Source organism: Cupressus sempervirens, chromosome 9, assembly GCF_028749045.1.
Source record: "Cupressus sempervirens isolate cs-2001-9-10 chromosome 9, ASM2874904v1, whole genome shotgun sequence".
Lineage (NCBI taxonomy): Eukaryota > Viridiplantae > Streptophyta > Pinopsida > Cupressales > Cupressaceae > Cupressus > Cupressus sempervirens.
The window spans coordinates 8,159,012-8,173,155 of NC_143126.1; the positions used below are offsets into that span (position 1 = coordinate 8,159,012).

Consider the following 14,144-nt stretch of genomic DNA (forward strand, 5'->3'; position numbering starts at 1 on the left):
GATATATACTGAATATTTTTATAGACTCCTAATAGGGTCCATTCTCTAACAAGGAATATTTATATTAGTACATCATCTTGTGGGTACTATCCCCACTAGGAATTCCCCTTTGATCAATGGTTTCCCTTGCTAACATATCTAGTGTTATTGTGTATGAGAATCTTGTTGTCATTTATGATTATATTGTTTACCATCAACATCAATATTTTTTCCTTCATGTGAGGAAATTCAACTCTATAAGCTCATTAGTTTAATTATTAAACACTCAAAAGATTATACTTAAGTCTTTCAACCCAATAAACATTAGCAATTTTGATATTGTTAGTTAGCTGAATTGTCCCTTTACCTTTCACAAGACAAGGAACTTTGTTACCAAATTCAATATAGCCACCTTTGTATGGTCCAATTTCCTCAAATTTAGTTCTATCATCAGTCATCTAATTAGAGCAACCACTTTCAATTATCCATCTATCACTTTCTTCACATAAGAGATTAAAGTTATTTTTGCATCTTCACCAAAATCTTCTTTCATAGCAACATCAACTACCTCTTCATCATTTCTCTTAGATTTAGTATTAGTTTCTTCTTCAGCAATATAACATGATTCCTTACTATTGTCCTTGTAGTTCTTGTCCTTCTTGAAGTCTTGGTCATCTCTTCTTCCTTTGTACTTTCTCTCCTTCTTTTCATCCTTGCCCTCTCTATCACGACACCTAGAAGCAATATGACCAACTTTGCTACATGAAAAATGGATTATGGGAAGTTTACCTTTGTAATTTCCTTTGCCTTTTCCAAATCTCCTAGCTATCAACACCTCAAGTTCATCATCTAAAGTATCACTGTCACTTTTCACATGTTTTCCTTTTCCTTTCTTGGCAAGAATCAGTTGTGATTCAAAAGCATATTCAATGGTAGTAGGAGTGTAATTATAAAAATAAGACATCTCAAAAGTAGTAATCCTACCAGTTACACCTTCTAGGGTTAGGGCATTACCTAGTGCACATCTTAGTTCTTATATTATAGAAACCCTAATATCATAGATAAGAAGTAGAATTCACAATACCTTACTGATTGTTGTTTCATCCTCAATCTTTCCTTTAGATGCTCTAATAGTATTGACAACTTATTTCATTCTTCTGTAGTACTATACCATGTTGTCACCTTTTTTCATTCTTATTTCATCAAACTTACCTTTTAAAATTTTTGATTTAGTTCTTAAGGCATTAGCATCTCCTCCATAGATGGTCTTCAATTTATCTAAAATTTCCTTTGAATTATTGCACTCCTTTAGGTCATCAGACTAAACATCTAGGTTAGGGCTGAATTAATCTTCAAAATTGACTAATTATGTTCTTGCTTTTCTTTTAGTTGTTCAGGAGTTTAAGGGATTGTTGTTATGTTCACATATGCACTATCCAAAAAATCCAATGCAACATCACCAATACTAGCTATATGTAGACTCATCAATTTCTACCGTGCAAGATAATTTTGTTTGTTTAACTTTGGTACTTCTCTTTTTTACGCCTTGATCTTTAGCTTTGAGTACCTTCAATCTTCTCTCTATAGTCACCAATACTCTGATATCATTATTAGAATATTTAGAATAACTGAGAGGGAGGGAGGGGAGGGCGGGTGAGTTAGTTATCCAAGGTCTAGATGTACCAATTGAATAAATAAACACTTAAACAATTTCAAATCTTATCATTCCATTGCTTTGTTTCTACTATAAACTATTAGTAATATTATCTCACTATCCACTATTCAAAAATTACAAATGTACAAAATGTAAAATTTAATCATTAAAATATCATAATAACATCCACACAAGTTTGACACTAGAATTTAATATGGAAACCCAATTTGGGAAAAATCACTAGCAAAATGTCACCAATTTTCACTCTTATGAAGTGAGCCTTGTTAGGAGCCAGTCCAGTTAAAGGTTACAATAGATATTGTTAAATGTTATGTTGCTAAAGTATTTGATCATCCTGTTAAGAGTGGGCTTATTAGAGGACTTTAGAAAATTTCATTAGAATGTCACATGGTTAAAGGATTTGCATAGACTATGAAGCGCTTATGACTAGTAGGTTAACCTTGATTAAAGCATTTCAAATACTATTCAAAATGGTTAGAAAGTATAGTGGGTTTGATCTATGAAGTATAACTCACTTTGTATGTGTACACATATTTGTTCATCTCCATGTATTGATTTAGTATCTAGCCTCCATTTCCATCTCAATCGTTGATTTTCTTGGTAACCCATCAAGGAATCACCATTAACTTATCCTCAACTCAATTAAGCCTTCTTCTTAGATTCACCAATCATCAACATCTGGAATAGCTCCAACTCTCTCAAACTTATTCACACGCACACAACCTCTCTTCCCATTATAAAATTTTTTCCTTTGTACCTCCTTAAATAGGTAGTTCTGATCTTTTTTTTCCTAAACACCACCATAGATCTTACGGTGTTGGAATTACAAGTGGGAGAGGTAAACTTCTTGGGGAGGAAGGTGAATCAGTAGTTTAAACTAAGATCCTAAAAATTTCAGCATTCATTCATAGCATGCATTAATAAGTAAGCTGAAATAACATGTAAAGCATATCCATCTAAGTCATGTAAACATATAAGCAATTACTCACATAACACTAGATTTGATAACCCAGAAACCCTCCAAATGAAAAGATAAAACTGGGGTGGGGATGACACCCACAAATCTTCACTATTGCAACAATAAAGTATAGCCAATTAAGGTTATAATGGTTTGACCATGAATCATGGTTTTCCCTATGAAAGGATTGACCTATTAAAATCTTACAAGGACTATGAGGTCTCACCTTGTTAGAGGATTTCAACAACCTATTAGAAGTGTGTCTAGTTAAAGGACTTCAACTACAATTAAGTAAGCACCATGTTAAAGGATTTCATACAGCTTATTAGGACTACTCTACTTAGGATATTTAACTAAAATTACCTATTAGAATGTCTTAGCATAGATCCTACAATTGGCACTTGATTTCCTGATAAAAAATCACCTCTGCAAAATGTCCTTCTTGATCCTTCACGATCTAATGTATCAATGTTGTATCCTTCTCTATCCTCTATTCTTCTGTAATTGATTCTGCAATTCACTTTTACTTCTAATTCACCTTGAGTTCTCTAAAAGCTATCTTATTCTCTCCTCTTATTAATTCTCTATCCTCTCTTCATTCTTACTAATTTAGGAATTCATCTTCCTTAAGAAAACTCTGGTTGCTTAGGGTTAGGTATGAATCTAGGGCTATCATTAATTTTTCCACTTAAACCTTCCCATTTTCTGATTGGCTATATGTGGTTGCATAGGGAATCCAAATATAGATTCATCCTTATCTCCAAAAGATCCTAAACTATTCTTAAGTTAGATTAGAAATGGTTTATATAATTAGTTGTCCCATTATAAACAAATATATCAAAACTAATTTACTTGGCATATGAAGTTACTGATGCTCGACATGCACTATATTTCTACTTTTGACTCAGCACCTACACTACTTGGCACCCATTGGTTACTTGGTTCCTGAATTACTTAGCATGGTCTATTTGCTTGGAATTTGAGTGACTTGACACTCATTACAACTTGACATAGTATAATATTTACATGTTGTTCTTGGCATGTGTTACTAGATCAACATGAACTAAGTGAATGGTTTAAGTGTGTTGACACTTACTTTTTCAAAACCAATTTGAGATCAACAATCTCCCTCTTTCACATGAGTGTCAAAAACACTTAAATATACATAATCAATCTTTAAATTCTCAAGCATAACATATCCATGACTCGGGTTACATACAAAACTTTAAAATTTCAAAATTTTACAATAACCTATATACCTCAAAATTGATAACTCCCCCTGAATTTATGTGTCTATTTTTTATCCAAAATTGGTGCTCCTTTCAGAGTAAGTATATCTCTACTTATACACTTTAACTTCAAATGCACTGTATCTGATACACTTTCATCTAATATGCTCGGTCTTAGCTGATCTATTAGTAACTCTTTTCTTTCTTTATTCTCCTTTTATTTTCCTCATGTTATATTTATTTCTTTGCATTTCTCTCCCTTTTTTTATTGTTTTATTGCTTTGGTTTTCTCTCCCTTTGTTTACTCTTCTTCATGGGTATTCCTTCTCCTAGTTTACTCTCTCCCTTTTCTGACACTTATGTCAAATGGGTTATACACTTATAGTGTATTTTTCCAGAGAGGCTTTATGGACTTGTATTTTTCCAAAGAGGATTTATGGACTTCGGTTATGATTTTGAGAGCTACATCTCAATTTTCACATGCAACATCCAATGACTTGATATAGATAGCAAGCTCAGTAGCAAGGTGTACTAGGCCATCCAAGGTAGAAAGATTGGGGTCTTTCTTTAGTAGATTCTCTACATAAACTAGTTCCTTATGGAGTATTTCCATGTGTGGGGTAAGGGATCCATGCATATTTTTCAATTTGGCTCTTATGTTAGCCTCTTCTGTTGTTAACACAACTAATTGGCTTTGTGACTGAAGTAATGTATGAAAATGCTTCTCACTCTGAGATGGGTTTTGAGGTAGTTGAGTACCTGATATGTTTAGGTTTCTTTCTAGGCTCAGAATATGATGTCTAGTCTCTTGGGTGAAGAGTGTACAGTGAGAATATATTCTCAAGTACCTTCTTCACATCATCAACCTTTGTTGCCAATGCAACTTCAATGAGTGCTATATCACTAGATATTTTCTCATTTACCTTGCTCTCAAATTTATTTTTAGGCCATTCTAAAAGTTTAGCATTAGTGTCAATGTCTTCATTACTGATCTTTTCCACTATATTTGATAGTTGTTCTATTAGTGGCTTGGTCTCTTTAGGAGTTGGTAGACTAAATTCATCTAAAAATATGTCTTTAATGTCTTGAAGACATTTCTTCTTTCTATATTATCTCCTAAGCATTTCTTGATGCTTCGTCTTCTCTAAGGCTTGTTGCAAAATGCCTATTTGGTCTAAAGTCATTGTCTCATAATCAAATTTAGGTATAATTATCTCTTCATCAAGAATGATATCTCCATATTGAATTACCTTTTCAACTTTTGATGATCTAGATCCTGGCACTGGGATTTGCATTGGTATGGCTTCCATGCTAGGCTTCTAAAGAACTCTTGTAGGTGGGGTGCTAGATGTTGGTAGAGTTAACAATGCTTGGATGGCTTCCTACTCCTTTACCTTAGGTGTTTTCTCATGTTCTTCAGGCTTGTCTTGATCTATTAAAATGACATGACTAGCACCTTGTTCTTGTGCTTTAGGTATAGATGAATCTATTTGTCCTACTTCCTACTATCCTATAGTTGTATTTTTTTCTTCTACCTTCTTTTCAACAGTGTCAATTTTTACAAGTGTATCAATGTTAGTAGATGTATCTACTATTGTTTGAGTCAAAGGTTGTACATTTTTAACTAAAGGGATGAAAGAAGGTGGTTCTTGTGGATTCACCTTATCCCTTGTGACCTCAATTACTAGTTTTTGAAGTTCTTCTACACTAACAAAAATTGAATTTCCATATAATCGTGCTCGGTGTGTAGATTGGTCCAGTATCTTTTTCAAGTCTTCTCATGTAAGTAGATTAATGTTCTAGGCTAATGTATCAGAAACATCCTTGACAATTATGGTCTCTATAGTTACACTTGTGTCATGAGGGGGACTGACACTCAGCATTTGTGTGTCTTGCACACTCTATTCATCTTGTTGCTATTCAGCTATTGTCGTGTCAACATCTTTTTTTTCTATGCCTTCCCTAACAATACTTTCTTCTTCCTTGCCATCTTCCTTATCATCATCCTTACCCTTTAATGGGTGAACTTCTCCTTGTTTGACTCTGGTCAACCCATAGATAAATTTCCATGTTTGGGTTGATTTCTTGAAGACATCTTCAATATTGTTCTGAAGAATGCTAAAGGCTCTAATATTGGTGTGAATTTGACTACATACTTCTTCATAGCCTTAGCAATCTATCCCTTTGTTAATTTTGGCATCACATGGGCCAATGTTGATTCCCTTATTTGTTTTTCAAATTTAAACTCTAATGCCATTTTTTCTCAACAATATCATATAAACTTTTTGGTATTGGGTTGGTAAATTCTAGTGGAGTGTTCTTAAACTTAGAAATCATAGCATATAATGCCTCTTCCACTTGATTTTTCTCTTCTCTTCCAAGTTTATCAAAATCAATACTTTTCAAACCAGATAAATTTGCATTTCTTTTAATATTTTCACATACATTTTCAAGATCAGATAGTGGATTGTGACTTACCACTTTGAATTGATTATTTTCATCAAATTATATCTTGTCTTCATCTGAATCTAGCTCTACAATATATTTTCTTCTTTTTCTTTACAATTGGTTTTTCCTTAGCCTTCCTTTTCTTTGGATTGGTAGGAGTAGGTGCATCCTCAGCTTCTTTCTCCTTGGCATCTTTAGTTTCCTCCTCTTCCTTATCCTCTCCTAGTCCTTGAGTCAATGTAAGAGGTCCTTGAGTTTATTCTTGTTCTTCCTCTTCATCCTCTTAATCTTCCTCCTCTACACCTTCACCAAATTTAGCATTAAGATTTTTCACCAGCTTATCTTTCTTCTTGAGTGTGGAGGCAATTTTGAACTCCATTTTAATCTTTGACTTCATTACTTTATAGTTTCCAAAGATCTTAGATTTGTCTATTTTCTCTACTAGTAATGTAGTAATAATTGTTGAGGCTTCATCCATATTGATTTCATACCCTAAGGATCTTAGCCATCTTACCCTTGGTGTGGTAGCTTGCACATATGTATAATCAATGTCAACAAGAAAACATATGTCATTGTAATATTGTTCAACCAATGAAACATGTATCCTCATTCTTTCCTTCATTGATTTCTTGAAATATTCAAAGTAACTTGTCATCAAGGTTTCAAATTTTTCTTTCATCTATTCAATAAATTCAGCAATCTACACTGCAACACACCTATTGGTCTTCCATCCAATTGTACCAAAAGAGGGAAATGTACTCTGCACATAAAAGAATATGCAAACTAGAATTGAACCAAATTTTCATTGAGCACTCTTGGTCTTCCTAATTGCTCCAAGATTTTCCATTATCATAAGTATGATCTTTCTTCACAATCTTGTAGCCAACATCTAGAGCAATAGAGGGTACACTGTTCAATCTACTAGATTGATAGAATTTATGAGAAATTAACCTCATAGAAAAGTTTAGCAATGGATCAACAATAGTATCTATTTTCATGCCTTTTTTATTCCACTTTTCTCCAATGTTTTTATCTATTACTTCCTTGCAATCACTCCTTAGAATCTTGGGCTGATTTAGGATTGGATAACTAGTAGCCTTGTGAATTATTCTTTTGGTAATCTTAATCGGTCGACCCTCCAGCCTTAAAGATCCATCATGTATTCGACTCAACACAATTCTAATCCATTCAATTTTAAATACATTGGGAAAATCTAGGGCACCTGTTAAAGCCTTCTTCTCAACAATTTTGTGTTCTTCCTTTAGAATACCATTTTCACATAACCTATCATATGCTTCTCTGATTTACATGTCTTCTATTCCTCTTATTTTGCAATTATAACATTTCCTAACATCTTGTACCATAATGACATTTGGTAGAATCATTGACAAAGTGCTACAAGGAACTTGTTTGTAGGCTATGTCAGGAATGGCCTTAAATATTGGTTGTTTCACTTTGTTACTAACTATTTGAACATTTAAAATCTCTTTCCCTTCTACATTTTTTGAACTAGATGCCATTTTGTCAAACTAGGGTCTATGCAAAAGTGAACTACATATCTTAGCTTGTGATAAATACCTTGTGAAATATGTATGCTTATGTGAGATCATTGTTAGATTCTCTGCAAATGCCTTGAACAAGTTTTTGAATCACCTTATGCTCTTCTTGCTCTTGCTCAAATTCGAAATGATGAATAATGAACAGAAATCAGTCAAATACCCTTTAAAAAACCTTACATTTAATGCTTAGTGGTTACACAACTGTAAGCTTGGCATGACCCATTTTCAGATTCATTGAACATCTATTGATATTTCCATCACTTGGTATCTACTTAAGAACTTGGCATCAACTAGCGAGCCTGGTAACTCGGCATCAACTAGCATTCCACTTCACATACACAGGTAGCATTTCGTGCTCGACAACAACATGAAAGACTTAAGTATTTAACTTGAATTTTCAACAATATCTTGCATCTTTATTCATTGTAATGTAGTTTTTTTAGTACTATATTATTTGGAATTGATGTATGATATGAATCTTAATTCCTAGATCAAAAGTGTTAAATAGTCAAAGTTGACTTTTCTTACCCAAGCTTAATTCTTCCCTTAGTGTGTGATGTTTAAGGGTGGACATATGATATAACACTTAAATATCAGTCCCACATACCTCTTGTTTACTTAGTTTTATGAGATGTGATCACCTAATCCCTTGGGTGAAGTGATCCCTTCTCCATTTGATGTACTACAATCATCTTTGTTTTTTCATGTTTTTCTCATCTCACCTCTAATGTGTTCAACAACTGCCTTGCCTTTTCCTTTGTTGAATTCACAACTTGGTGCCTTTGACTTAGTTGGAAAATGCTTACTGATGTGACTAGTCTTTAAGTATATAAAACATGTAGTTTAACTTAACCATCTTTTATAGTTGCCATGGAAGTGTGTCCTAATGCAATTCTCAGGGATTAGTCCCTATTCTTCACAATAATGATAGCTATGGCTTGTGTTATAATTCCAATTATAAAATTTTCTATAGCTTCTTACCTTTGCTGACTTGTTTGATGACCACATGGATTTGGATCTGCATTCAAAGGCTCTGTGTCCATACTTCTGACAGTTGTAGCATAATCCTTCAAATCTTGGTGCTTGCATGGTCTTGGTTCTACTTTCATGTGCCTAATGACCTTGCTTGTTGCACTTATGATAGTGAGTCATTTTTTTAGGCTTAACATTCTAGTTTGTGAACTTTTTTTTGCAAACATTAGTAGTATGTCCTTGCTTACCACAAAAATGAGAAGTAGGTTTGCAGTTATTACCTTTGATGTTCCTTTCTTTAGCAACTTTAGATGATTCTCCTTCTTCAGTGCTTATGTAGCCCAATCCTAATGTATCATTGTTGGATCTAGGGGATCTCAATAATTGTTCATAGTACTTGATGGCTTCATTTGTCTTGTTCAAGCTTTCAGTAATTTTTTTCTCTTTCTACGTCATTCTATAGTTGTTCATTCTGCAACTTCAATGTAGTTATCTCAATGTCCTTGACATTCAACTCATGATGAGCATTCATCATTTGGCTTAGAGTATCCAATTGCATATTGGAGATCTTGGATAGGTTTGTTGACTTTTCTTCTAGATTGTTTGCTAGAATTCTTTTGTCTTCTTCAATCATGGCTTTGTCTTCTATGGCTCTCTTCTTCTATTTGGTTACCTCACATAGCATCATTGCTTGAGATTCTTGCTCTAGATTGAGATTTTTAATTCCCTCAACTTGTACTCTATTCTTTTCCATTAGCTCTATAGTTGTTGTATCAAATTCATTGGAGTCACCATTAGCAAATAGCTTAGTAGTGTCAATTTCTCTGTATTGTGTGTCATTCTATGCAATAGCAATTTCTTTCCTTCTCTTTAAGGATTTTTTTAATTCCTCTCTAGCTTCATCAAATTGATGTAGAATGAACTGAATCTCAATTCCTTGTTTCTTAATAATCTTTCCCAATTTGTAGAATTTTATTTCAAAATCTTTTCCTCAAAGCTGAAAACATTTTCCTTCTGAGAACTCAAGCTCTGATACCAATTGTTGGAATTACAAGTGGGAAAGGTAAACTTATGAGAGGGGGTGGTGAATGAGTAGTTTAAACTAGGACCCATAAAACTTTCACCATTCATTCATCACATGCATTAAAAAGTAAGCTGAAATAACATGTAAATAATATGCATCTAAGTCATGTAAATATATAAAAAAATACTCACATAATACTAGATATGATCATCCAGAAACCCTCGAAATGAGAAGGTAAAATTGGGGTGGTGATGATACCCACAAATCTTCACCACTGCACCAATAAAGTGTAGTCAATTAAGGTGACAATGGTTTGACCATGAATCATGGTCTACCCTATGAAAGGCCTACCCTATTAAAGGCTTACAAAGACTATTAGGTCTCACCTTGTTAGAGGATTTCAACACCTTGTTAGAAGTGTGCCTAGTTAAAGTACTTAAACTTACAATTAAGTAAGCACCCTCTTAAAGGATTTCACACAACCTATTAGGACTACTCCGCTTAGGAGATTTAAGTAAAATCACTTGTTGGAAAGTCTCAACATAGATCTTGTGATTGGCACTTGCTTGCCTAATAATAGATCACCTTTGCAGAATGTCCTCCTTGATCCTTCATGATCTGATGTGTCAATGTTGTATCCTTCTCTATCCTCTACTCTACTCTAATTGATTTTGCAATTCATTTTTACTTCTAAGCCACCTTGAATTCTCTACAAACTATCTTGTTTGATTCTCCAATTCTTTCTATGTCCTCTCTTTGTTCTTACTGATTTAGGAATTTGTTCTCCTTAAGAAGATTCTAGTGGCTTAGGGTTACATATGAATCTATGGTTGAGATTCATCCATTTTGCCACTTAAACCTTTCCATTTTTTTATTAGCTGCATGTGATTGCATAGGGAATCCAAATATATATTTATACTTATCTCCAAAAGATCGTAATCTATTCTTTAATTGGCTTAGAAACTATTTACATATTTTTTTGTGCCATTACAAATAAATATGTCAAAACTATTTTAGTTAGCATATGAAGTTATTGATGTTTGGCATTCACTATATTTCTACTTCTGACTCAGCACCTGCATTACTTGGCATCCATTGGTTGCTTATTTCCTAAATTACTCGGCATGGTCTATTTTCTTAGCATTTGAGTGACTTGGCACTCATTACAACTTGGCATGGTCTAATATTTGCAAGTTGTGCTCAACATGTGTTACTAGTTTGGCATGAACTAGGTAAATGGTTTAAGTATGTTGACACTCACTTTGCCCAAACCAATTTGAGATCAACATAGGGTTTATGATTTGATCTATTAGATACATTGTATCAAATCATCATTTTGTTTATCACTTCTTTACTAGAAACTTCTCTTAGAATCCATCTCTTACACCATTTACTTAATCCTCAACTACAATTAAGTGATCCAAGTCATTGATCCTTATCTTCAACAAATTATCCATATCCCAAGAAATCAACTTAGTTGACTAGAAATTGTAATTTCTTGCAAACAATTAAAATGGCATTCCTCGAAAAACAAAAGGTCCTAACACTTGGTCATCATTAGGTCAATCGTTTGCTATAGAACTTCTTTCTTGGTATTGATATTGTCACTCGGTCGATACCGATGCTTGGTTAGCACTAACTTTTCTTGGCAAATAATGTGGCTTAATTGACACTAGCATCACTCAACATATATATCAAAGTTCTTTAGTCTTTTACTCTATTACTCGATCAAGCCTACACATTTGATCTATCTTTGCTCACAATTTCAAGACTTGAACATTACTATCTTCTTCTCTTGTAACATGATTTAAACAATCACTTTATCTTGTCAAAGTCCAACTAATCAAATATCCATTTGTTGTTTCCTCTTCATGACTCAACCTATCATCTAGATGCTTTGGTTATGAACAACTTCTCAAATCCTCTTCATCAATGAAATAGATATGACATTTAAATCAAATAGAAAACTATCTCATCAATAGATTTGACATCGATAACAACATAACAATTGTTCTAATTGTAGTTTCCTACAAATGATGGGCCAAATAGAATGTCACAAATAGTCAGAATTAATAACTCTAACAACTAAGGAGAATAGATATTGATGAAGAAAGGCGGAAAGAAGAAAGACATGAAAAATTGTAGACATTTGTCAAATGATAACAACTGTAGTACTAAATGAAGAACCTAGTTTGAAACTAGGATAATGATCAGGATTAGTTTGTATGAGTGCCCCCAATAAAAATATTGGAATAATGAGAAGAAAGTAAATGAATGCAAAACATCTACCAATCAAATTGAAGATATAGTATATAGTAATCTAGATAGCTCTCTCAAACAAAGAATAGCTGGCAAATAGAGGTAAAACATCTATCATTCAAGGATGCATATGGCACACAAATATTTACAAGTGACCCTAACAATACTACTCAATCATGCAAGAATAAATTTCTGGTTGAAAATATAAGTGCCAATTGTCTATAAATCAGATTAACTATGGAAGAAAAGAAGAAATCGTACAAAGAGGCAGGAAAGATGCACAAAAAAAGTGCATCACTAGATAGAAAATGATGGCAAGACCCAGATGAAGAGAGCATGATTCTGACTTATCTGAGATGTAGAATCATGTCCAACCTCATCTAATGCCATTTTTTTTAATGCAAGCCTATGTTCAAGGTTCTAATAAGAATTAGTGGCTTCTATTTGAGATAATCGATTGACACGAGAAATAAACACACTGTAAATTCCATCTTGGGGAATTCTGATTCTTCATACATGAAAACAAAAACTTACATGTTTTTCCCTAATAGCCTGAGCTCTAATAACATGTGAAATTTGTAGCCTTAATTTCTTAGATGAAATGAAAGAACAAAATATCTCTGCAGAATTTTTATTTTTTCTAAATTGGAACTAAGAATAAGACAGATCTCTCAGTCCATGATAAGAATAATATGCAACTAGTGCATGATTTATATTATAAAGAATGCATGAATATCAAAAGATGAAGCCACTATTAAAGTTCTAAGTTATGGGGAAGATTACAATAGAAGCTGAACTACGAAACAAATCAAGCAAATGGTGCCCTTGATCTATGGAATAACTAGGCAACTCATTGTAAATAATGGGCCATACAGAAGGTGATCGCATAGTTACAATAAATAACTCTAAGAATAGAAGAGGTACATCGTAGAAACCAAAGGGGAGCCAATTTTTTTATATAGAAAAACCATGATTATTGCGGGAAAATGATAGTCTCCCAGTAGCCAAAAAAGAATGCCTACTCAATACCACCACACTCCAGCCTCATGTTGTTGATGCACTTGCAGAGGTAGCGGGACAGCTGATTCCTTGGCGTTTGGAAGGAAACAAAACTACGATCGCGCTGCTGATTGCACTGACAACAACAGGGAGAGCCTTACACATCTTCTCTTTATGGCTTTCTGCAGAGGGATACAAACACTGCACAATGTTTTTGTCTGTGAGAGCCATACCACTAAATACCACAACTGCCAAAAGTGCATGAAATATATCCTTCAGCTTCATTTTATACTCTGATTCGGTAGAAGGCTTGACTTTACCAGCTGTGGCTATCCCATTAATGGTAGCAATCCCGTAATGCAATTTGCCTGTTTTAGTGTCTGTGAAGGTGTCTACCAATGACAAAACAAAACACGCAATCCCAAGAACTCCCAAAATTATTCCGACAAGAACCTTATTGGATTTTGTACAGTCTCCATTATTGGAAACAAGAGTAGAGAAAACCTGAAATAAAAATAGAATTCCAGTTGGCAATACCTTCACAATATCTGATGCACAAGATAATGTGCAATTCACCACCTTGGTCATTGTTGTCTCGCTTGAAGAAGATTTATCAGATTCTCCCATTTTGCTTTGCTGGTTTAAATTTTCCACCAAAGATTTTGAGATTTACTTACAAAGGGAAGGCAAATCTTGTGAAGATGTAATTGATGTGTTTATCTTTTCAAGGTCATGGTGGTTGTTAAATAATATTGTGGGAGACGGACTTTTGAGTTTCTATTAGACCGCCTCTACGTTGCATGTCGTGACCTAGTATGATGGTCGGCCTTTGAATTGCAGATAATTATTCTGAAAAAATTAATATATAGGTAGTCAATAGCTTACCTGCACCGCGTGTATTTGTCTTAATTGATACGACATATATATGTTTCGTCTTTCCAAATCATTGAAATGATAATTATGGTTGATCTTTTCAATATGTTGAAATTAATATGGTTGATCTTTTCACTACGTTGAAATGTCCGAATATAGGTAGATTGAA

At 33.7% G+C, this 14,144-nt stretch overlaps 1 protein-coding gene across 1 annotated transcript; it reads right to left on the reverse strand.

Annotated features, from left to right (window-relative positions):
- Window positions 1-13,147: 13,147 nt before the first annotated feature.
- Window positions 13,148-13,729, reverse strand: LOC149537354 (protein DMP2-like). The gene has a single exon (XM_089801952.1). It carries the CDS (start codon window positions 13,727-13,729, stop codon window positions 13,148-13,150), a length of 582 nt encoding a protein of 193 aa, XP_089658078.1.
- Between the last annotated feature and the right edge of the window lie 415 nt (window positions 13,730-14,144).

Bases quoted from the DNA above. Each gene is read 5' to 3' on its own strand.
- LOC149537354 (XM_089801952.1), bottom strand. From the start codon at position 13,729: ATGGGAGAATCTGATAAATCTTCTTCAAGCGAGACAACAATGACCAAG.